The sequence below is a fragment of the Agelaius tricolor genome, unplaced genomic scaffold, assembly GCF_023055355.1.
Source record: "Agelaius tricolor isolate 1412-34295 unplaced genomic scaffold, bAgeTri1.0.p SCAF_12, whole genome shotgun sequence".
Lineage (NCBI taxonomy): Eukaryota > Metazoa > Chordata > Aves > Passeriformes > Icteridae > Agelaius > Agelaius tricolor.
Genome location: NW_027269272.1, coordinates 11758357 through 11783392, shown reverse-complemented (window position 1 = coordinate 11783392; position 25036 = coordinate 11758357). Strand labels below are relative to the sequence as shown.

At 39.9% G+C, this 25036-nt stretch overlaps 1 protein-coding gene across 1 annotated transcript; it reads right to left on the bottom strand.

The window, feature by feature from the left end:
• Positions 1–203: 203 nt before the first annotated feature.
• Positions 204–24718, bottom strand: ATP1B3 (ATPase Na+/K+ transporting subunit beta 3). Its single transcript, XM_071437613.1, has 7 exons — positions 24419–24718; positions 16871–16999; positions 13225–13332; positions 11515–11702; positions 10700–10750; positions 5651–5737; positions 204–2509 (listed from the first exon to the last, which is right to left on the bottom strand). The coding sequence occupies exons 1-7, from the start codon at positions 24525–24527 to the stop codon at positions 2339–2341; spliced, it is 843 nt and encodes a 280-aa protein (XP_071293714.1). The 5' UTR covers positions 24528–24718; the 3' UTR covers positions 204–2338.
• Positions 24719–25036: the final 318 nt, after the last annotated feature.

The window sequence follows — 25036 nt, the reverse complement described above, 5'->3', positions numbered from 1 at the left end:
AAATTAGAAATAGTTCAGTTTAATTAAATAGCTTAACACTAGACTTACTACCCACATACTATTTACATGCTTATTTTGATAGCTGAACCCTTCCAAAAGTTGTGGTTTTTTCTTCCTCCCCTCCTCCCCCCAAGTGATAATCTTTACATGTTTAAATTTAAAAAAAAAAAAATTCAAAAAACAAAAAACACTTGTACAGAATCTAGGGAGAACAGGAGTTTATTGAGTTTTACCTGTCTGAAAAGTGCTGGTGAAAAGTTGCCATTTCATGCTTTGTCTATAGACAAGTCAAAAGAGAAATTGTTGCAAAAAACAAGCTCATTTGAAAACTGAGTGTTTCTCCAGAACTTCTTACCATTCCTAAGTGAACACAAGTGAGAAGTTTTTACATGAAGCTAGTCCTTTTCATTGTCAGATGCAACATCTACACTTAAGGTCCCTCACAACTATTAAAATACTTTCAGGCAGTATTAATACACGGAGAAGCAATTAGTCATATCTTCAAGAAGCCAGGTATCCCAGCTCTAAAAGTGCATCATTTAAAACATTAGTAATGGAATATTTTGAAAGAACATCTCATTCAGTATTAATGCATGCCATTATTACAAAAATATTCATTGCCTATTGTAGGAACAACAACTTTTTCTTTGTAGACAACAAAAAGCATGCTGAATGGTATCAGATCAATATAAATCTATTTTTAATGAGGTTTAAGACACTGTTCAAGTCCCATTAAGAGCAGCTTCCTCCAACTGTGCATCAGTGTAGGCTTGCACAGCTGTTAAGTTTTTCACTAATGTGGCTTAGACTGGCCCCAAACAAAGCAGGGCATTAAGACTGGATCTTGAATTTTAGAAATCCTTCATTTAATTTGTTTAAATAAAATATTAAAAACCACTGTAATAATTAGGTATAAAAGTTGTTAAGTAACAAATTTGGGCCTAACTAGTACAACATACAGGTATTTACACAAATGCAGATTTGCTGTGGTCTTTAATATTGGGAAGACATCAAAATGTGAACCATAAGCTCAAGCCCACCCCCCCAAGACAGAAAGACACAAAAACCTTGGGGAAGAGTAATATAAATTGCATGTCAGCTCAACTGCCCAAGTCAGCCCAACAGCATGGCTCAGCCTGGTTCAAAGTGAGCAGCAGTCACAAGTAAACCAGACTGGCTGGAGTCATTTTAGCAGCTGCACTTTAGGTTACATTGCAAGTAACAAGCCCCAAGTCAACAAGGTATTTCTACAAAGCAGTTGATGACACCAATTTTCTAAATGGATGATGATGAAACACATGGAAAGTTCAAGATGAAAGAGCAGATGAAGACGTGAGATGTTAAAATGATGCGACAAAACAGATATATAAATTAAACAAGAATGTTTAATCAAGACAATCCTTTCTTTTCCTTTTTTTTTCCTTAAACAGAGGTTCTTCCAAAATTTTTTTCATTGGAAAATCAAAGCCTATTCCCACAATAGTGAGGCCACTTCTTTCAAGCAGCTCTGTTGTACAACTGTTACCAGGATCCTAAACTATTTAAATTGTTTTCTATTGATATTTCTGAACTAAAAAGTTTCAAAATATTGTAGATTTTATTTGTGCTCCACATATTACAAGCAATTAACAACACAAAGAAAGGTTCAATTCCTCAGCTAGAACACCAAACTCTATACCAAGTATTACATGTACACAATACTTGCACAGTGACAAGCACAAGAAAGTACTAGTTGAGCACTTACTTTCAGATATTCATACCAACTCTTAAAATCCACTTCAGTTCTCCCACGCCACCCAGTCTACAATTTAAGGCATCTCCACACAGCCATCCATCCACTGACCCACCCATTCCCATACACACGATTTATGGTGGAGGTGTTTACTCTTACAAAGAAATCACTATGTCAATCAGGTACCATTTATTATTTATCCCTCTAACTGTGTCAGCATTGAGATATGACAGTTAAACCAGTGTTAAATCAATACAATATTTACAGAGCACAGCACATTAAGCTTGAGACACTCACTTGGAGGATAAAACCACATTTTAGAGCAGGACAAAGGTCACCATTATTATGTGTTTGAAAACAGCTATTTACAGGTCCCTATGACATAACTATAGTCTGTACACTGTTCCAACAGGGCAGGCAAAAAGCAGGATAGGCATTTATTTTAAGGGAATTTAAACATACAATTTGGAAGCATATTATTATGCTACCCTGAACGCCATGAACCACCTTAACATTCTTCAAGGTGGTCTCATATCCTAGGATGGCATGTCCAGCTGATACAAACAGACAACACAACATTTACTTGGTGGAGAGGGCTTACTCCAGCTATTCAGACATCATGACTTTGAAGGCAATTCGTCCCAGGAACTTGTCACGGTCATCTTGATTTTTTAAATTAGGTGAGCCGTGGATCTTACACTCAATTGCTATTTCTTCTTTGGTACCATTGGGGGTAATGGCTAGCTGAACAGCCACTAGAGGCTGCAAATAGTGAGCCTAGTAAACAGAAAGAGGGGGAAAATATTTGAGAGACCAGAGTAAGTTGGCATTAAATTAACATTTAATCTATCAGAACAGTTAAGAAAAAGCTAATTAGGAACCCAACTTTTCAAAGTCCAATCTGATTCAGGTAAGAAACTTCATTTTCCCAGGTTAGAAATACATTCTTCATAGTATTTCTTAACTAATATATTCAACATAATTTGAGTCACAGACAGTATCTTCAAGATGCATATGAATTTCTCCTTTTTTAGTTCCAATTCTTCTAGAAACCTTCAATGACAGAACCTCAGAAATCAGTGTCTTCCACTCTTCTGCTTGTTTTGGCTTTGTTTGGCAGGGTGCATGTAATCTGCTACAGAACCCAACTTTTCTAGCAGGGTTTAAAGTGTGGGTTCTTTTCCAAAAGCCTGGCTCAACAAATACTAATAAACCAGCTTCCCTTCTGCCCTGTCCCATTTACCTTTTCAGCAACAAACCATTCTGAAAGGTGTTATCTGTTTAATAGCTTTATACAGAAACCTTTCCTTGAACATCCTGACAGTATCCTTCCTGGGCAGTTATATTTGGTGGAACAATTACAACTTGTGACTACTGTAAAAATTAAAATTTAAGAATGAGAGCAGAATCAATTCCATTCTTTTGTCAACCCAATATTGTACCTCGCATCCAATTCAATAAGAACTTTCATTCTCTTGTAAAATGCCTATGAATTAAATAAGAGCTTATTATACACTGTTAAGGCAGCATTGTATCCAATGTTCATAAAGCATTTCCATAATTTATTAATATTTTTAGGTCAGTACTGCTGACTGATGATTATGCAAAATTCTTTTCCAGGTAAAAATTCATGTAAGTCAGTGGATTAAATACAACACTACAGTATTGTGTAAGTATAATCCTTGAATTTTAATTGAACAAAATTTTGTGTTAAGACTTTGTCTGTCCTCATTTAACTTAAGACTCTTTAACTCATTTCTGGTTTTAGGCTATCGTCTCTATCAAAAAGCACAGGAGAGAATGCTCAAAGTCTCATTTATAAAGGATGAGGTCATGAAAGTAGATGTGTTAAAATCTTTAATATGAAGTACCAGTAAGAAAAAGACTGAAGTAGCTGCTTTCATTGGATAACAGTTTTACTACATCAGAAATTTTTCTATGCTCCCATAAACTTCAGACTGGGAGGGAGGAAATGCAGCTAAGGAAGACTCCCTCAAAACTTCCCAGTTGTAAGGGTGATGCCACACTTTGAGTTTTCTAAAAATCAGAACTAAAATTCCGATGTTTCCTCAGGGAGAGAAGTCTTCTCACCATCAAGGTTTTTCCAAAGGAGCACACAAATTTCTATGATGTTTTGAAAAGAGATGATACCAGAATGGACTTTTACTCAGTATAAAATTTGGAGGATGAGGGAAGAGAGGCAGCATCCTCACTGACTATGTCAGATCATCTAAAAAAGGGAGTATTCCCCAAGGTCAGAGTTGGGCTCGTTGTACTAAGCAGCAAAAGACAAGAACCATCCTGGACCACAAAACTGTAGATATTAATATTAGTATTTTTCTGGTTCCTACATGAACAAGAGCAGCAAGTTCATTCAAATCTTAACTCCTTTACAGAACAAAGTAATTTAACAGTTCCACACTGATAAAATATAAAAATTCTGTTGCAGAGCCAAGGAATGAATCCAGACCCTTGAGACGCAGTCAAATACTCAAACTTCCCACAACTCTCCTTACTGCCTCTTCTTTGTCTCACTGTTCTAATGTTAGGAGAATTAGGCCTTACATAAGCAAGAATCCCTAAAACCATAGCCCCTATTCCATATGACAAAGAACATTAAAAATAATAACAAAAGTTTTTTCTAAATCACCTAATTCAAGCAAGGAATAGCACTGTGTTTTGCCTATCTTCATTAGTGTCTCTTCATAATCTTCCATTTTCCATCAGTATAGCAGCAAGATGGGAATTTTGTTAGTAAAGTTTTTCATCCCATCCTTGGTACAAACTGGGTCTTGACATGTCAAGATGCACAGATGCTGTATTTTGCATTTCTTAGGGAAGCACAACTCTCTTTCATTCCCTATTCTTTCATTCCAAGAACAGGATAGAGTCTGTACTGACTCCAGCTGCTAGAAGCACAGATCATCTCTCTTTAATTTGCATGCCTAAATGGTGTACCAATTCATAACATGGCAACAAAATGGAAAATCCAGAATTACTAGAAGTAACGTTGAAGGAAAACAAGCTCCTTCCACATTAGTAAAAGCTCTGGGAGGTTAAAAAAGGTTATGGAACTGCTGCAAGTATAGAGTACACTGGAAAAATAACTGATAAAGGAGTAATTTAATACAAAAATCACTTTGGTGTAATTACAACCACCCACCATGGTACACTATGGATCTCATAGATTTATGTCTGAAAAAGTACCTTTACTTCCACGGTGAACAGTGTTTATTAGACTAAATAACTTGGTCGGTAACAGGCAATATAATTTTCTGTTTTGAAAAGTACAGATTTTCTGCATACAGTGATCACAAATTGATGCAAGAAAATAAAAAGATTAAATTCAAGTTGCAAAAGAAACTGGAGTTTTAATTCTGTGTATACTGTGTTCATAAAGTAGTGAGTTTAGGGTTTTTACAACAATAATTTTAGAAAACCCCAAACCTATCTGCTGCATTGAAGTCCTTCATAAAACAGGGCAAATAGAAAGCATGGCATGCAGAGCCACAAAGAAATATAATCAAAAACACCGTAAGGACTTATGAGCTTAACATCCTATATGGAAACACCAAGAATTAACTACTAGAAAGTGTACTGTAACATGAAGACAGTTTACTTCTCCTGCCTTTCCCTGCACTCAAAAAGACTCCAAAAGATTTCAATGAGCAAAAAAGAGCAGTGGCTCTCCAGACTGCTGGTGTACAGCCTCTCCTCCATGAGGACAATGCCCAGTTTGTTCATGGCTGCCAAAGCACGTCTCAGCCTCACTGAGCGCCGTGCAACGTCTGCATCTGCAATATTCCTTAGCAGCACCTCATTACAAAGTTCAAACTTCAGAATGAATCTGCTACTAGCAACTGGAAATGCACACAGAAACAAAACACAAAGTGAAGACCATCATTAAGGGACACTTACATGCAAGCTTTTCCCATAGTACGGGAAGTACATCAAGTCCATTGCGCCATTAGGAGGAAAATAATTTATGTTAACCACGCCTTCTTCCTGTAATTGCAGACAGCAAGGAAAGCAGAAATTAACATTTGCTTGCATAAAAGTGAACACAAAATTAAAATGATAACCCAGTGATGAACTGTAAGATACCTAAAAAAAGGCAACTGACTTACAAACTCAAAGTAATTCAAACCAGATTTCTTTTGGCAAACAGTCACATGCTGCACACATCTGCTGCAGTAAGGATGAGCAGTACTTAAATTAGCAGTCGAGTCAAAGGCAGCCTGCCTTCATACTTGTGAGTCAAAGAAATGGGGAAGGGGGCATGTTCATTGTAATGAGTAATTTAACAACACAACCCCCCAGATATTATTTAAATCCCAAGTGTCTCCAAGCAAGCCTGTGTATTTTTGGTGAATCATGTGCTGTGTAAAGCCAGGTTTTTACACCTCTCAAGCTTGTAATGATACAAGCTTTCACAGAGAACCACAGACACCTCTCTGCAACAGTGTCATTGGTAACATAGGTGCCCTCTATCCTTCAAACACAGGCCAGATATGAAGAAACCCAAATGGTTAAAAGGGTGATGTTGCTGGAGTTGTATCACCACCTCAGAGGAACAAAATATACAGATGCAGGCCTTATCACTCCACTGGCCCCTGCAACCTCAAATCCTGGATTAAGAAAGAATAAATTAAGAAAGAATAAACCTACAAACCTGCTGCCTAATTTCTGACTAAGGAGTCACTCAACCCATAAAATATACAAAATATGTATGTATGATTGAGCTGTCCAGACACAGGTTATCAGTATAGCAATACATAAACCCCTCTCCCTATACACAACATTCTTCACGACTGTATATCCTGGCAGAATAACAAGCTGCTCCAAGTTTATACCACTAGGAAATGCCCACATCTGCAACCTTCTGTAATAAATTAATTTATTACCATAACCAAGAGAAATGTCATTAAAACAACCACCCCAAAATGCTAAATGCAAGTTCAGAACATCACTGTTTGTTCCATGTAATTCACAAGTTCAAAGTTAATTAACAAGTTTCATTGTTGTTTCTCTATTACCATGGACAACAGCTGTAATTTTGAACAGATCCCTACAAAATTCAGAAGACAACTGCAGTAAGATCAAAATATATTTAAGAACAAGCCACAGCTCAAGGTTACCTTCTTTTCACCTCCTCAAAAGAACATACAATAGTTTTTTAGGATATGGCCACATTCTCATTCCTTTGCAGTCTAAATTACTGCAATCATTGATATAAGTTTATTAAGTATTTCGGACCTTGAGCTTGCATATAACTATTAAGCAGGAATATGTTGATTTTCACCATTATTCTTTATTTTATTTAAAGCTCATGCAGCTGAAAATACTTACTTTTCAAATATATTGCTGAAATAATGGTTAAATAATCAGCATATGGAACAGCAAATAGGCAAAGTAAACAGGAGTAGTGCTTTCTGGAGCAGCTAAATACAAGGCATGCATGCAGTCATCACTATACACTAAATATATGCATTAGGCTCTCAGTGCCATAGCAGGGAGGTTCTGGGACATGCAGCTGCCTATCTAATGACACTGCTGGGGGGGGGGTCCAGATCTTCCTGAATAAGCAATCCTAATTAATATCCCTACACAATTAAATAAAAGCAAACTAAAAAACACCTAAACAAGCTGCATTTGCTGAAGAACTTCAAGAATCTGTCCATTAGTGAGTGTCACTTTTTCTGCTTATCATGTAGTTTCCACAAAGAGCTGCTGACAGTCAGCAAATCTAAAAATTGGAGAATGTAGCTGGACAGACAGGCTTCCACCTCTAACTGGGTCTTAATTAAGACTGCAGTTTAGAAAGAAGAATTTACCAGATGTTGAAATAATATGCTAAAGAAATAATATAAGAAAGACCCAAGGAAATAATTTAGGAAGGAATGATCTATAATCACTTGAGAAGAAGAAATGGAGAAGATAAAGAGCAATATTCCTTAGAAGAAACTGTAAAACAACAGATTTCTATTACAAAAAGCAAGTTAACTCAGATCCTGAGTAGGCTGACAAAAGCAAGGCACACAGAATGTCATTCATACAGCCATTCTTCATTCTTGTCAACTACAAAGTGATACCTAACACGAAGTCAAGATGGTCAATAAACAGCAGAAAAAGATGTATTTTGGAATTAAGGCTTTTCTTTTCTCTAGTTAAAAACGAAAAAAACTCATCAAATTTACCAGTTTTCAGTAGATGTTGTTTTAAATTGAAATAAATACTGCTGCAAGATGTTCTAGCACATGTGAAACTGCACAACTCTGGCCCCAAACTAAAGACCTAAAATGTTGATCTTCAAACTTCTTGGAGGCAGAATCTTTTTGTTGATTTGTATCTCCTTCTGGAGATTCTCAACACTGCAGCAGATTAGCTCCTGCAGGGTCTAGGAGGAAGAACCAGCTGCAATGAGTGTCTGACACTGCAAACACTCACATCCCTCATCTACAGAAGTTACAGTGACGACAGCTTCAACTACATGAGGGCACAGGGGGAAGCATCCCCAGCTATAAGTGTGCTGACTCTGAAATTTTTCCATTAAAAAAAACCCACCATATAAAAAGTGCAGGGAGAATAAAGAAGATTCACCTCACAGGAGAATACCTGAAGAACATAAATTCCACACTGAAAAACTTAAAATGATGTTTCAAGTGGCCAAAACTGGCAGGATGTTCAGACAGAAGCTATTGAACTAATTTTGTATTTGAGAGACTTGTAAAAGCAAAAATACCATTGAAAAGTCAGATGGTGTGTTATGTCCAGGCAGACACTTCTCCAGATGGCTCCCAGCATATGTGGGATTGAAGCATAGAAGTTCCATCTGAGCATGAGGAAGAACCTTTTTCCTGGGCAGTAACTGGGCACTGGAATAGACTGCCCAGAGAGTGTGTGGAGTCTCCCTCACTGGAGATATTCCAGAACTGTCTGGACACGACTCTGTGCCATGGGCTCTAGGATGTTCTTTGAGCAGGGAGGTGGGACCAGATGACCACTGTGGTCCCATCCAACCTTATCCACTCTGTGACTCTTAATTGTAAGAAATATTTAAAAACAGAGATGAAAGAGAAATAAAAATCAGTGAACAGTAAATCTACAGGATCAATTCTAACTGGTACCTAAGCTTTCCTAAGCAAGTAAATTATTATGAGCTAGGATGAGAATAGGCTAATAAAGATAAAACAGATGCATTCAAAGCAGCAAAACCTGACAAATACTTCCCTGGAAGTCACTAAAGAACTACTAAGATGACTCATTTTTAAAATCATAACCATCACACTTGTGTAGATCACAAAAATTTTAAGAGGATACGGTAGCAGAACTTCATACTTATAGAAAGGAGATGCAAGAAAACACACACAAATCACTTCTGTGTGTCCCAAAGGGTAAAAAAATAGCAAAAAATGCCACCATGATCAACCAAGTTGTTATCACGCTTACTGTTTTGCTAGTGAGACCAGTTAAGAAGGTAAGAAGGAGCATCATCTGCTTAGTATAGTTTTTACTACTGTCTCTTAGAGCATCCATAGACAAAAGTTAAAGAATTACATCATAAAATAGGACTGCCATCAATATTTTGTAAATCACTTAAACATTAGTTCTCAACACCTCACAAGGCATTTCTGGTGGAAATTAAGATGACTGCTCTGGATCCTATTCCATGTTTCAATATGGACTTGAGAGGCAAACTGAAGTTCATTCATTGATGGCACCAAGCTAAGTAGTGCAAAACACTTCAAAGAACTTGATCCTGTTAAAATGATCACAAAAAATGACAGAGGAGGGCCAAAAATAGCCCTATGTTTTTCAAAGCTGTGAACTTTGAGAAATCACATCTACAAATACAGACTGGGAAATAACCAGAAGAATGATTTAAATAGTCAAACAATTAAGATACAGACTAGTGTATTACAAACAGCAAATTCACCTTGCTTTCAATGTGATCACAAAGGGAGAAATGCTGTCATTAAGAACACCTCAGCTAGAGGCAAACTTCTATCTAGTTTAGAATATCACATTGCAAAAATTATAAATTAGACAAGTCAAAGAAAAAAGAGTACTAGTAGAAGTAGAAGGAGCTTAATTGCTTTATTCTGTTCAAGAGAATGTGGGGTTTGTAAATGGAAGCAAATAAATCAGTCTCGAGGAAGAGGAACAATCACCTTTGCTTGCTACGGACTGTCCTGGAGAGATCAAAACTCTCAAAGACCTGACAAAAATCAAGTATTAAAATCTGTGCCTACCACAGCTATCTAGGATCAAGGCAGAAACCCTTACAAGTGTTTGTCTCATTAACTGCTAACACTTTTATCAGTCACCAGAAGCTAAAAGCCAGGACTCTGCCCCTTGCTCAAGCTACAAACTTACCAACTTTTTCACTGCTCCCCAAGCAGTCTAGGGAAAACACCCATAAGTCAAAGTAATTATTATAATTGCAATAAAACATTGTGTAAATCCATTGGTACATAACAAATATGCAAAGATTAGCTGTTATTTTAAGTAGTTTATACTTGATTTGAAGGCAACTTTTACTTGAGTGGTAACATTAGTTTTCACACACAGTTGTCTTACCCATCATTTATAATATTGTATAAGGTGCACTTGCAGCATGGAGAAAAAATAAAAATAGAGGTTATGAAATGGGAAAACAAAATATAACTCACAATAAATAAATAAACAAGACCACAAATATACATGTATGCATTTTCCTCAAATCTAAACCAAATCAGGTAGTTCAAACATCTAAGAATGAAGGAACAACCAAAAAAATGTTTCTATAGGTACACTGAAGAAATTAAAGACACTAAAACTAAATGAGACATACAGTAAGATGAAAAACACAAACAAAAGTACAAAATCTCTAATAAGAAGGGAAGAGTGAAATAAATCATACTTCATTATTCATCGTAATCACAAGGAAAATCAATAACACGCTTATTTCTTACATTCTGAACTGACCTTAGGGGTGCACTGTATATGTGGCTCTCCTTCAGGCTTTAATCCAATTATCTAAAGGAGACAAAGGTAAAATATTTACAGATCTTTTTCCCACTTTCAATTTTTACAGACTGAAATTGAACTTTTCCCTCACTAAATATGAGTTCATACAGGGACTAAGTGTATCTAGTGTAATTTTCATCTGAACACAATTTTAAACTAGGACTAAGATTTAAAGCATTGTTAAATCAAATAGTTTACTCAGGTTAACTCAAAATAATTACAGTAGTAACAGAAAGTACTGTTTTCTTATTTTACATTTAGCATGTAATTTTAATGGCTCAAACCAGTTAGCAATTCAAGTAACAGTACAGGTACATCATTCATCAATGAGTAACAGGACATCACTGAAAAGTCAAATACATTGTAGTTTTCCTCACCTTTCATAGTTTAAGAGTTACAGAATGATTAGATTGGAGTTATTACATTGGAGTTCTGAACACAGACAAAGTAGAATACTTTACTTTGCAGAGTGGTCTAGAATCTGTTTCACAGAACAGTAAGTAAAAGCAAAGAACAATATACTTCTGAAAACAAGATTCAGATACTTTGGTTCAAGTTGTCAAAGCCAATACTGGTATTAGAATGCTTAAAAAGGTTGCCTCATACTACCCTCTAGAATTGCTCAATGTTTCAGTAAATTACACTCCTCAAGAAATGCAAATACCTTGGGTAAAAAACTCAACATATATTTCAGTCCTTTCCACAGTCATCTTTTCATACAGCAGTAGTTGTGAGCACTTGTACTAAGAGCTAAAAGATAAGTAGGCACTTACCCTATTCATTTTCACAAGCACGCAGGGAGTTCCTTTAGAATAGCCAAAATTTGCATCCTCCTTGCCAGAGCACTGGCCAAGGTCAGAGAGGTTGAACCGACAAGCCTTTTTGACAGCAGCCTCGCTCTGATCAAAGATCTTCCCCCGGGTACAGTCTATGTTTTGTGACTGCTTTGAATCATTGTATGCTATGGAACAAAACCAGCTTGTAAATCAATGCTATAAAGCACATAACCAGCCAAAACCTGAAGATGCCTATAGAAATAATTATCATGTTACTTCCCTAAGAGTTTTCTCAAGGAAGTATTTTCAGAGCACTGTATCTTACATCCATCTTAACAAACACTTTTTCAAAGCCTACAGACAAGTAGCAGTGTACTTGAATGAAAAAGAGTATTACAGAAGAATGAATGCTTTCCTGCTTTTAAAATTGTAACAATAATCACAACTTCATGAATTTCTGTACATAATCTAACTATATATGCTAAGCCAATAATGTATTAAAATACAAACAATCAAATTTTTATCTGGAAACTCAACCAGTTTTCCCTTTGCACATGTTTCTTTTACAAATACACAGGAAACTTGAAAGTATTCCAATAATTAATATTAAATTGCCTCTACATTTACATCAGATAGCATAATTTACATTATGCTAATATCTCAAGTTGTTTCTCACTTTCTTGTGCTTCTGAAGTGCACAGAGCACACTGTCACAAGTGTTAAACAAATCCCATTCAAGACACTTTGTGGTTTCTTCTCCTCCCTTACTCTGCAGCTCCCAGCTAATAAGGTAGCATGGAGCAAGGGCAAGTTCATCCTGATGCAAGAGCACAGAACTGCAGGAGAGGCAGGTAGTCCTGAAATGCAGCATTGCTCTCAGGAAGCCTTGGCAGAGCTCTGAAAGAAAAGCCTACTCAGAGAAGCTTTTAGTAGGCACCAAAACTGTGAATATGGAGAGATTCAAACATAGCTGGAGCTAACAAAGCAACTCTTGCACACAGGTGAGATTTCACAGCACCCTCCTCATTCTGACTTAGAACTTCTGAGGGGTTAAACTTATTAATATTTTCATTTGATTTCCATGTTATTCTAGTAAGTGTACATATAGGCACATACGTGAAATAATGTATGACAAACCAGTGATTTTTCCACCCTTCAGATTTGTCCCGTATTAGCTTTTCTCCATGTTCTAAATTCAGTGTTTTAATATTTCTGTGTGTAGATACTGTGTATCAGAGTGAAAAATCAATAAATTGCAATTAATTTAATCTTTGTGTGCCTCATTTTTCAAAGAGACACCTAAGTTCTTCAGACTAAAGTACTCTCACTCAGTTACCAAATCATTTAGATTAAGACTAATCAGATAACATAGGTCTTGTATTTGTGTCCAAATACAAGACCTATGTTATTTTAAATTAAATTCTTTTGGCATATGTAATTTCTACATCTTACAGTATTTTTTAATAACCACATCACCCAAAACTCTCCATTATGTACTGGACTATTCCTCATGCTCAGGCTCACTGTCCAATACAGGCATTTTACTCACCATTTTCTGTAAAATAGAGACTTTTATAACACATATATCTACAGTAACCCTGAACTTGCATTAGTCTGCATTGGCAATTAGTAACTACAAGCAAGAAATGAAATAATGTACTCAAGATTAAGACTCCTAAATTACTTGGGCAATTGTAAGTAACTTACATTCAAGGAAGTTTTGAAGTGTAGTAACATATTCTGAATATGACTGGCTGTCACTCCTATTAAAGTAAAATTCCAATGCAGTGTCTGGCTTTGGTGAAATCATAAGTCCTTAAAAAGAAAAACTAAGTTAGGAACTAAGCAACTTATACTTCCTTCAGCACTCTAACCCCTACTCAAACATCCATAAACTGGAAAATGTCTATGATCTGTAAAGAAACATTAATGTTACCCCTATACTCTACAGTACTGGAAGGTACTTTGTGTTTGAAGCCAATAATCAAAATCAGCATTACATTAATTAACATTTAAATCCAACCCAATGCACAACTGCAATTCACAAACCAAACCAAGTGATTAGGAAAAGCAAAATCAGCAGTTTAATCACTTTCAATCAAAGATTTTTATTGATCCACTTTCCACACTCAGCAAGTTAAGCTTTAAAAATAATTGAAAAAATACCCAAAAGCACACCCAGAAAACCTTCACTTCAAGCAACAGTTCAAAGCTTTAAGCAATACAGAGTGAAGCTAGGATTGTATTACTGTACCAGAAACCCAGGGGAAAAAAATTAAAATTTGATTATACATAAAGGTGGCTTGAAAGTTAGCCCAGTCAAAACAGACAAGTCAAGTTAGTATTCAGTCTCCATCTCCTCAAACCAAGCTGAGGTGCCACCTGTCCCATGGAGAACAGGGACACTTTACAGAGCCCAGGGCACGGCTCAGCCAAGCTCCAGAGCTGCCCCAGTGTCCTGGGGGAGCTCCAGCTCCTTCTGCTGCCCCTGGGGGCTCTGGGCAGGAACCAGAGCTGCAGGAGGTACCGGCCCCTGGACCACCAAAGGCTGAACTCAGCCCCAGCTGGAGGATGGGCAAGGCACACATGGAATAAAGTGAGCATGGCCTCTCAAGAGCTGAAGTGCCCCTGCTTCCCAGAAAGCTGCAGAGTTCAATCTCAGGGATTTCTCTGGAGCAGGTGAAAGCAAAAGGGGCACTGATACACCCAGCCTGGGCCACCAGGGACTGGCACTCACACAGGTACCTGATGGCAACACCCCCCCAGACACACAAAAAAAATAAAACCAGGCCATCTTTATAAAAAATAAAAACATTTAAGAAAGTAAGATAAAGTTAGGCTACTGTGGTTAACCAGCACAGTAAGGGTCAGAAAAGTGTATCAAGAGTGTTTTTCAGCAGCCCAGGTCTATTAAGGATTTACCTACAGAAATGGCCAAGCTTCTCATCCAAAGGCAGAAACTATTTACAAATACTTGCAACTTGCAAATAATAAACATCTATACTAGAAACTCATCACCAACAAATATTCTTCAGCTTTAAAAAACCCAGATACAAGTTAATGTCTTTTATTCTAGGTCTTTTATAGGATTCCAAAAAAATCCTCTTTTTTGCAATAACAGCAATTAAATTATTTCCATGGAAGCCACCAAGTAAAGGCCTTAATGACTAACAGTCCATATTTTGACTGCAGACTACTTTGTACCATTACAGTAATTTTCTGGCCTTCACAGTGAACTGGGATTCAACAAAATAAAAGGCAATTAGTAGCAGGGCTGAAAAATCACTGGAGGGGTTTTACACATTAGGAGCTTTCAGGGGATAAGAGATTATTATCTACACAACTATAATGTAAATGAAGGACTTAAATTGTATTTTTCAAAGGGTATATGACAAAATAACTAAACTAGTCGTCAATGAAGGAAAAAAATAATTTGAAGAGATTTACTGCTTCAGGGGAATGTCAGAAACATCCTAGGAAGAGGGGACTGCTCCACTTCCAGTGGATTACATTCTGCCTAAAAACTATGGTATAAATTCTACAGAAGAAGCTATTTTAAGGACTGATGCATAGATTGTGAGAAATGCAGGATTTGAGCACTTCTAGAGGAACAGAATTAACAGCCTCAGCATAGGATCACATCTAGGATTGTAAAAGAGATTACATTATTTTACAATTCCAGGAGGGATTTAACAAAAAAGGTTTTAAAATCATCTGGATTTGATTTATACTATTATATCCCAGTGTACAAAGCAATTCAGTATCAATTGTAAAATAAATCAATCGTGAGATTTCCAAGTACATTTAATGTAAGAGGAGAGAGAACCTTTGACCTACGGCATCCAGGTTTTGTGTGTAGATTTTAGTTTTTTTAAAGAATTTAAGTTTACAGCCAGGAACATTACATGTCTCACTGCAAATGAAAAACAACAGAGTTAAGGAGAAACATTAAAACAGAAACAAGCAACTTGATTAACTTTAACGTATGAGTTACTAAAGACATGGTTAATAAAGATATTTAATTCAGAAATGTTACAGGAATTCTTCAATTAAAAACTTATTGCAGCATATATACTTTTAAAAACAAACATCCCTTATGACTTATTTCAAAGCCAAGGAAAATTAATACCCTGAAGTACATGAGAGAAGAAATGTCACTCAAGCCCAGCATTAAGCCACAGCTATCCACAGCTTCATCCACAATGATGCTTCTGACTTCCACAACAGACACAATGGGAATGGGGAGAAATGGTCAACTAAGCCACCTTTTTCTTCCCTCATTTATTTTTCTTCTCTTTTTTTTTAAATTATTATTCTTTAGAGCACCTAGCCCATTCTTAGCTTGAAAAAACAGCAGAAATACTCAAAATCCCTTACAATATGACACTTGTTAGAGAAGCCAGAACACTACACCAAAACAAATTCTGTTCACACTGGCCCAACTGCAACTTGCTCCACAAAGATCACTGCACCATCTTAAGCGTGGACACAGCTGCAAGATGATGTTCCATTTTAAGAGTTTTACATTCAACAAAAGGAAAAAAGTATTTTAAAAAATAACATCGTCTCACTTCCCCCCATATATTATTATATTGGTGAAGACAAGCACCTTATTTCTCATTCTTATTTGTACAGGGTTGGTTTTTTAAATTTACAATTAGTTCCTTGGAGCAGCCAACAGTGAGGCGGGAGGGCAGCACACAAAGGAAGCAGGACAGCACTTTCAGTGGCAGCTCCATGTTACAGGGACTTAGCTTCATCCTAAACAGGGCCCTTACTCCAGTGGATCCCTATCCCTACAATCCCTGAAATCCACAGAGTTCCCAGCTGACATGGAAAGTATCTAATACTGTAATAAAAACTCTGCAAAGGCCTCTATCCCACAGTCCTTACATGCTCTTGAGCAGATCACACCCACAGTAGAGCCTTCCTGTACCTTCTGCAAAGCATCAGACACTAATCAAGGGGGCCTTCCACCTGATCCAAGAGAACTGGTTTAAAGGAGATTTACAGCAATTGGATTAAATTATAAATAATAACTTCTACATCAGCATGCTGTGTGGATCTGCAGGCAAAATTGTGGTCTACATGACAAATTCAACTGACAGGAGCCTAAAGGAAAAAACAGCAAAATTTAGCAAAAAAAACCCAGACAGAAAGCTACTGCCTGAATTTATGCTATAAACATATATAACTTGCCTTACACCAAGTTTTACCTTTGCAACCTGCAAGTAACTGAATAATGACGATTTCCCATAAGAGGTTCATACTTCCAAAGAGCTCTCAAATGAAACTCAGTTGTTAAACCAGACAGAGGTTAATGAAGAAATAAATAAAATAAATACAGCGTTACCTGGACTGGAAATGCGGTCCCGGTACTTGGGTATATCACTGCTCAGGGTCTGAAGCATAACCCACATTGTGAATGTGAAGAGTGCTGCTAGGAAGCCATAGAATACCAGATAGAATAGCAAGATTAATCCTGTAAAGAAAAAGATAAAATTACGATTTTTGTTTCATATAATTCCATTACCTATTTTGAAAATCAGAAATGGGAAATTAGCAATACAATGTTTGTACTCATAAATATGCCTCTAGCATACATATGTAATGCACAGTGAACAATAATGCATACAAAGAGGTTTTCTTAATACTTTCTGATTCTTAAAGCTTATAGACTATTTTGGCATCTCTATTTTTAAGAGAGAAGCATTAAAAACCACTCTTTGGGCTATATAAGAAAGCTAGCAAAAATTACTAAGCAGTGCATTACAAAAAAAACCATAACTGTCACTTGTTTACTAGAATTTGAGCTTTGTATCTGGTTGTTGGGAAGATGAAAGAACTGAGGGAAAAGATAAAATTATTACACTGGATCCAGACCAGGGAGGAAGCAATTGTTGCTTTAATAACATAGTTGATATTTGAGGGAACTCCACACAAGAGTAGTCCTTCACACACATCCAGTTACAAGATACTTCTCAGGGTGAAAATGCTTTCTGCCACATGTGTTTGAAAACAAACCAAGCCTTCTCTCCAGATTTATCCAGCCTAGCACACACACCTGCTTTACCAATCTACCCCGGGATCCAGCAACCCCACCAAATACACAGATTATTACCAGCTTCAACTTGTTTCATTAACTGAGCACTCGATAGCAACCTAAATAAATGTGTGGGATTCTGTTCTAAGACTGAGACTTAAGGACACACGCAGAGAATTTGTCAAAAAGAATGGGAGCTATTAAAAGTACTAAGGGGACTGGATGATTGGACTGAGAGCCATCTGTAAAACCATTCTAATTCAAAACCATAACCAAATGTTGACACAAATTCAATTTTTATTGGATAATCTAGCCATAAGGGCACTATCAGAAGCCAGACATGCAACTTGGGTATGAAGAAATGCACCTCAAAACCATTATGCAACATCCTACCACTGACGCTTGACAGAAGCAAGTGCAGAACTTTCTAACCTTTAACAGAAAAGGAAAGGGCAAAAGCAAACACAAGTGTACCCCAGTGCTATGTACTGCCACTGGAATAAGACAGAAGGAAGCCTAAGCCCTGGCTCCCGTCCCAAAAGCTATGCTTGCATTTTGCAAGGAAATAGTCTCTAGTGTAATATGGTACCCAGAAACCCATGACTGCTAAAAATCCAAGTACCCGTTTTACTTCTCCCAAAAGAATTCTGTGTACATCTATTAAAATAATGACATGGTTTCCAAATTCTTTAAAGTTCTCAACAGCAACCAGCTGAATATGTCAGTGGATTCTCCATTTGGTTTTAGTTTTCTATCTGACACATTGATGAAGTTACCTACCAATCTGCAATAACCTGAAAATGATCAGCCATTTAAAATATACTTGAAACCACCATGATGCAAGATTCTATGCAGCAATTAGAAGTAGCAAAGTATGCAAACACAAAAACAAGATTACTCTATAATGAACAAGACAGCTGGACATCTATTGTGAATGATTGCTAAGGTTATTTAGAAGCTATTGAGCTGCTAAAATGAGAACATAAAAACAAATAGTAGAAATTCTAGTCAACAAAGCCATTTACAAGAGTTGCATTTGTATTTGGCACAGCAGCAATGTGTTTTACCTACAAGCTTGTAATTGCTTTAACTGGATTTAAAGCAGAATGAGGATCTTCTGATTAATATCCACTGTGTTCTTGGTATTATAAAACCAACCAAACAAAAAAGCTCCCTTACAAAACCTCTGGTCAGCTCTCATTTTGATCCATACAAGTTAATCAACTACTGGATACTTCCCCCAAACTCCCTAGACAGTACACTTTCCATCAAGTGACCGAGATGTTCATCAAACAGTCCCAATGGAACAGAAGAATTTGACATTTAAGACAAGACAAGCAGCTGCTGTGGCAAGTAGAGCAAAAGCAAGAAAACCAGGGGAGTTATTTCAGAATACACTCATATTTAATTTCTAAAACAATATGCCAAACTTCAGTGGAACAAGAACAAACTGATGAGCATAACATGGGCAATCAGAGCACCATGGAGTGCAGCTCTAAGCAGACATGGCCCTAGGAAGAGCCCTGCTTTGAGCCAGCACCACCACATCCCCTGCATTCCCGACCCTGAAGGGCAGTGGCACAGGGGCAGCTCTCCCCGTGGGGTCCCAGGTGTCCCACCCACCTGCACAGCGCTGGGACCCCCTCTCAGCCTGGAGGGAGCACCAGGACAGGGCTAACAGGGTCCCCACTCCGTGATGGAGACTGCAGTGACAGCAGCACCTTCCCCAGCCCCGCTGCTCCCAGCAGCAGCTCAAGCACCGGGGATGGGCAGCAGAACACGGCTGGAAAGGCTGCTTCTACTCAAGGCCCTGAAGCTCCACTAGCCTCCCCCAGCCCAACAAAGTTTAATCTTTATTTTAATACAGCTTGTAAATGCACTGCAGAACGCTGACCACTCAACTGACCCATTTACGTTTCTTTGCCACATTAAAAAGAGGGAAAAAACAAACAACAAAAATCCCCTCTGCAACTTCCAACAGCTCCAAACTGAGTAAGCTGCTCTTTGTGAGCCTATTAGTACTAATTATCCTTAGCTAATCACAGTGAGCAAGCCATAACCTGTCAAGAAACTCTGCCAAAATAACTTCACATAACACTGGATTTCTTGTCAGGAAACAAGATGTACCTAAGCAACAGTGAAAAGCTATCTTCCATATTTCCTCCAAACAAAGTCCAGCTTCCACATCTAACATGCAACCCAATTCAACTGTTTTACAACATCTCGTAGACCAAAACGATAACACAAGAAAAACTCAAAACCAAAATTCTGCATTACAGTTTACCTAGCTGTTTTGGATTGCTATTCCTTTTTGCAGGGCATCACAGCACAAAACCACTTCTTCATATCCTAACCACATCAACAGGCAAGTCAAATCTGAAAGACTTCAATTTCTGAACCAACATGTTGATACTGTCATTAGCTGGAATTCATTTGCAGGAATCAAAACACTTCTCCACTGTGAAAATTAGAATTTCTGACTCTGGTGAATGCAAGATATCACATACCTGGCCATCATTTCCATGGAATACAAGCTTTCCAAACTTTACATGGCAAAAGCAATGAAAAGCACATTACTCAGGCATAAACCAGACTGACAAATCTACCTGTACATAATGCTTAGTTAGATATATACAGGTATCAATATAAACACTCCCACAAACAGGGTAGCAACTATTCAACATTACCTGCAACAACAAAAATTAAATTGTTTTTATAGTTTGTTGGATTCCATGCTGCACGGATCCTATCACCTGCATGACTGTCCTTCAGAATCCTTAACAAGTGGGATTTAAACACTCAAGTGATCTTCCTACTGACTAATACCAGGAATATCAAGAGTTTTAATCCACCTGCAGAAGATTTCCTTACTTTAATCTAACTATACACATGAAATAATCATTAATCATGTTTCAATCTTCTTTCTTAGACACTCAAGAATTACTGTTTTCCAAATTTGGGTGACAGCAGAGGGAGGAAGAAAAAGACTAGTTAGAAATACAACCTCAGTGCCATGTTATATTTTATGTCACAATAAGCCAGGGCACCACACAGAACATAGCTACACCTAAGGAGACAATAAAAACTGTCAAGTGCAACACTTGCAAAGAATCCCAAAAGCCAGGGTCTAATGCCAGGATTAAGATTTTAGAACACCCCACCACCACCACAAAATACACTTACTGTACTACTAGAGCACACTGCTATCTGTTACAAGACAAAGCAAGATGCCTTTTTTCAGAGTGCTCCGAGCCAAGGAAAATAAAATACTCTACTGCAATGGCAGACAGTGATGCCAGAATGTTTAATATTACACTACTCATGAAGAAAGCTAAATGACAGTAAATCTCTGCTCAAAACACCAATAAAGAAGACAGAGTAACCATGTCAGAAAAGCAGTTAAAAGTCTGACAGCACTTTTTTTGTCTTCACTGAATTCCAACCAGGAATTTAGTGAAGACAAAAAAAAGAAGCAAAGTGAGATCCTTTGTCATGGTGGCCAACAAGAGTGTATTTCCACTGACATGGTGGAAAGCTTTCCCAGAAATAAGGTGCTGGGTTTTGTTGGCAGGGGTCTTTGTTTGTTTGTAATTACAACCACATATCTCAGCACCAAAAATTACAACTAAGAATTCAAAAGAAAATTCAGTAGGTCTGAATTTCTGTGCACTTCAAGGCAATGCCACCTCTACCTTGAACACCCTGACACAACCAGCTTTACAGAAAGGCTTAAATACACTTGACATGACATCTAGTGCGACCAGAGATGAAGTACTGCTACAGCCTATACTGCCCTTCTTTTTTGGCACAAATTATTTTTTATTAACCTTATGTGAATAGAATTAACTCTCTTGTAAGACAATGCACACACCTGAGCATGCAGTGAGCATCTCAACACAAGCTGTTTATCCTTGCTCACTCCAGGCAGACCCAGCACCTGGCCAGTACAGGCAGACTGATGCTGATCCTCCTTTTACTGGCAGAAGGCCCCACTCAGCAGCCTGCCGAATCCTCCTTGCTCTGCTCTACCTGATTAAACGCTGGCTGCAGCCCAGACCCATCCTCGTTCCCGTCACCTCTTCGAGGACTATCAGCACCCCTCAGCCTTGCTGCTGAGAACAGCACAGCCTCAAGTCAGCAGTTTTTCCCAGTATTTTCTGTCTCTTTTAATACAACAAATGATTATGCCAAGTAATTAAAAATAGAAGAGTTTGGGGGAGAGTGTGTGTAGGTTTGGATATCAACTTGTGAAAGATTCAAACTGAAGTATCCCTCAAGTCTGAAAAAAAAAAAAAGGTGAAAATCCAATTTTCTTCTGCAGGAGACATATTATCCAGTTTTCACCAAGGTGTAAAAAGCAACTCTTTACCAAACTCTAAAATGCAACCTCTGTTACATGACAAATGAGTACAGAATCACTTGTGTCTGATCTTTTCACTAACCCTGAACTGGAAATGGCAGATAGAGGAGTACTCCAATGCCACAGCATTGGCATTCACAGAGAATCACTGCCCTGCAGTTACCATTTACATAAGCCCCTCAGACTATGTCAGACTAGGGAAAACATGCACATACTGTGAATAATTACTTAAAGGCTTCTCTACTGCTCCTGTCTTATTTCTGTGAGGAAGCTGTCTTGAGACAAGAGAAATACGCACAGAAGAACCGGAGCCAGCTGAATTCTCATCGTGCTGTCCCTGGAGACAGGACAACCCAGCAGGCTGGCAACCAGAGCTCCCCTCCCCTGTGTCCTCGCCTTTCAGCCCAGAAACCAGCAACAGAAAAGCAACTGTAGTTGGTGAGAGAGCTCTAAGCTCACACCTCGACTGCAGGAGCAGGAGAGCTAACCCTGCATATTCTTCTGTGCCAACAGAACCACCCACTTAGTGTCCTGCCATCAAAAAGTTAAACTAAACAGAAAGCCACACACCACGCTCCAAAATAGTCAAGATTATAATTAAATTAAATAAGCACAGTATATTAATCGTGGAATGCCAAAACAAACAAAACACTGAAAATATGGTGTTACTGAACATCCACTTCCTGATGCCCAGACTGAAAAAATGGTATACAGTAGTAACCACATGCCAATCACCTAAACTACTAAATAAGTAGTTATTATAACTATTATTAGTTATAATTTTTCTTCTTAAGGAAGTAAAATTATTCAAACTGTCTGTAGATACTTTCTCAAGCAACTGTGGAAACTCAGTTACCAACTAAGTCATCTCAACCTCAAATGTTATCTATTGGCCTTGGTCTAACATGAACTAGTAACATCCTAGGTGACTTATCCCACTAGATAGGTTTAAACAGAGAAGATGGTTTCATCTTCCACTTAAAAAAAAAAAAACAACCAAAAAACTTGCAAGCTATTTCTAACATATCTACAGTCTGTGCTGCTCAGACTCATGACACAGCCAGACTTCTGCAATCCACACACCCAGCCCACGCACTTGAGGAAACCTGCCTGTACAGAAAGATCACTAGACAACAGCATAGTGGAAATTTCCTATCCTTTGCTATTCAACTGGCAGAGTAGCTGCAAGCTCTTATTTCCATCTGAATGGAGGGGAACTCCTGTCAGAGCTCGGGCCCTCTCCTGACAGACAGGAGATACTGGCACGGCAGAGAAAGCACACCCCAAGCACTGTCCGCTTAAAGCTCCTCCTCGCTATTTCAACATCAGCGTTCATTGAGATCGTGTCAAGGCCAAGGATGTATTGGCCTGTTCCTTAACACCACGCTGAGAGCCTTGTTGGTTTTGTAAGCACAACTATTAAGTATCCCAACTACATCCAAGTTTTGGGAGGAGACGCAGCATTTTCTGAAGTCAGTAAATATGTCCCATGAGGACTGAAGAAACATCCTAATATTAAGCATTTGTACAACTGTTTAATATGAGAAAACACACTCGGAAAATCAAAATATTTTTATTGGAAGAAACCAGATTACGATAACATGCTTTCCAGCTCAGAAGAAAGCAATAGGATGACTACCTGAAAATAGGAAAATAAACACTGCCTTCACAGGCTTTATTGGAGAGCCTTCATTTAAAGCTTCCTTTAAGAAAATAAAAGGCCCAGAAGCCCTTCGCTGGAACAAATTTAGCACGATGACGCACAACCACACACAACGATCACTTTCTGGAATTGGGGCTCATGAACTTTTGGGGAGGGGGGTTGGGGATTTTCCTTTCCTCTCCCGAAATGCGGCTCCAAGTACACAGGCAATCCGCGCTCATTCATTCTGGATTCCGTGCGCCGCGGGAGGGCGGGGGGGCCTCGGGCACGGCCGGAGCGGGGGAGCTGCCCCGGCACGCGCAGGCTGCGGGCGGCGCGGGCGATGCCGCGGGCGGGGCCGCCCCGCACCTCGCGGCGGAAACCCGTCACGGCCGCACCGCGGCGGCCCCCGGGGCGCCCCCGGCAGAGCGGGCGGGAGAGGAGCCCACGGGCCCGCACCGGTTGCGGGGCGAGCGCTGAGTCATCTCGGGACGCGCCCCGGGAACTCCCCCTTCCCCCCGACCCCCACCCCCGCTGTCACGGACGGAGCTATTTTTAGACCAGCGGTTGTAACGGGCACCGGGGCGCGTGCGCCGCCGCGACCGCGCGGGCCGCCTCACCTGGTGCGCGCCGCCCCCGCATCCCCGCGGGGACCCTGCCGCATCCCGTCCCCTCATGCCGGCGGGGGCCCTCCGGCCCATCCCCGCGGGGGGCCCTCCCGCATCCCGTCCCCGCATCCCCGCGGGGGCCCTCCCGCATCCCGCCCCCGCACCCCCCACCTCCCGCGCTCGGCCCCGCTCCCCGCCGCCCCTCGGCTTCGCCTCACCCCGCCCTTGTCCCCCGCGGCAGCCCTTACCCCAGCTCTTCGCCGTGCGCCCCAGGAACTCGCCGCTGTTGGGGTTGTAGATGAACTGCCGCCACTCGGCCATGCTCTGGCGGAAGGGCTTCTTCGTTTCCTTAGCCATGGCGAGGCGAGGAGCGGCTGCGTCGCGCACTACGGCGGCAAACCCTCCCCGGCAAAGAAAGCCACAGCCAGCGCCCGCTCCCAACCGCTAAGTAACTGCGGCCGCGGCGCCCGGCGGGAGAGCGGGCGGGGGCCGGGCACGCCGGGACCTTCCCCAATCCCGCCCTCCTTCCCTCTTCGCGCCCCCGCGCCGGGCGGGCCCCGCCGCGCTCCGCCCACACGCGCTCCCCGCTGCCGCGCGCGCGCGCCCCCTGCCGGCCAGCGCCGCCCTACTGCGGGCACGCGGCCCGGCCTGGCGGAGCGGCAGCGCCGAGCGCCGGCAGAGCGCGGGGCCCGCCAGGCCCGGCCCGGCCCCGCTCCCCGGCACCACCGGGCGCCTCCCAGCCCGGCTCCGGGCACCCGCGACTCCGCATGTGCCCGGCCGTGCAGCGCCGGAGATGTTGCGCGGCGGGGCGGGCCCTGATGCACAACCATCTTAGAGAAGTGCCGGGGGACGGAAAGGCTCGCAAG

Coding starts and splice junctions, on each gene's coding strand:
- ATP1B3 (XM_071437613.1), bottom strand. CDS start 24,527: ATGGCTAAGGAAACGAAGAAGCCCTTCCGCCAGAGCATGGCCGAGTGG. Junction 10,751..11,514: donor TGCTTGTGAAAATGAATAGG/GTAAGTGCCTAC, acceptor TGTCTCCTTTAG/ATAATTGGATTAAAGCCTGA. Junction 5,738..10,699: donor ATATACAGTGCACCCCTAAG/GTCAGTTCAGAA, acceptor CTGCAATTACAG/GAAGAAGGCGTGGTTAACAT.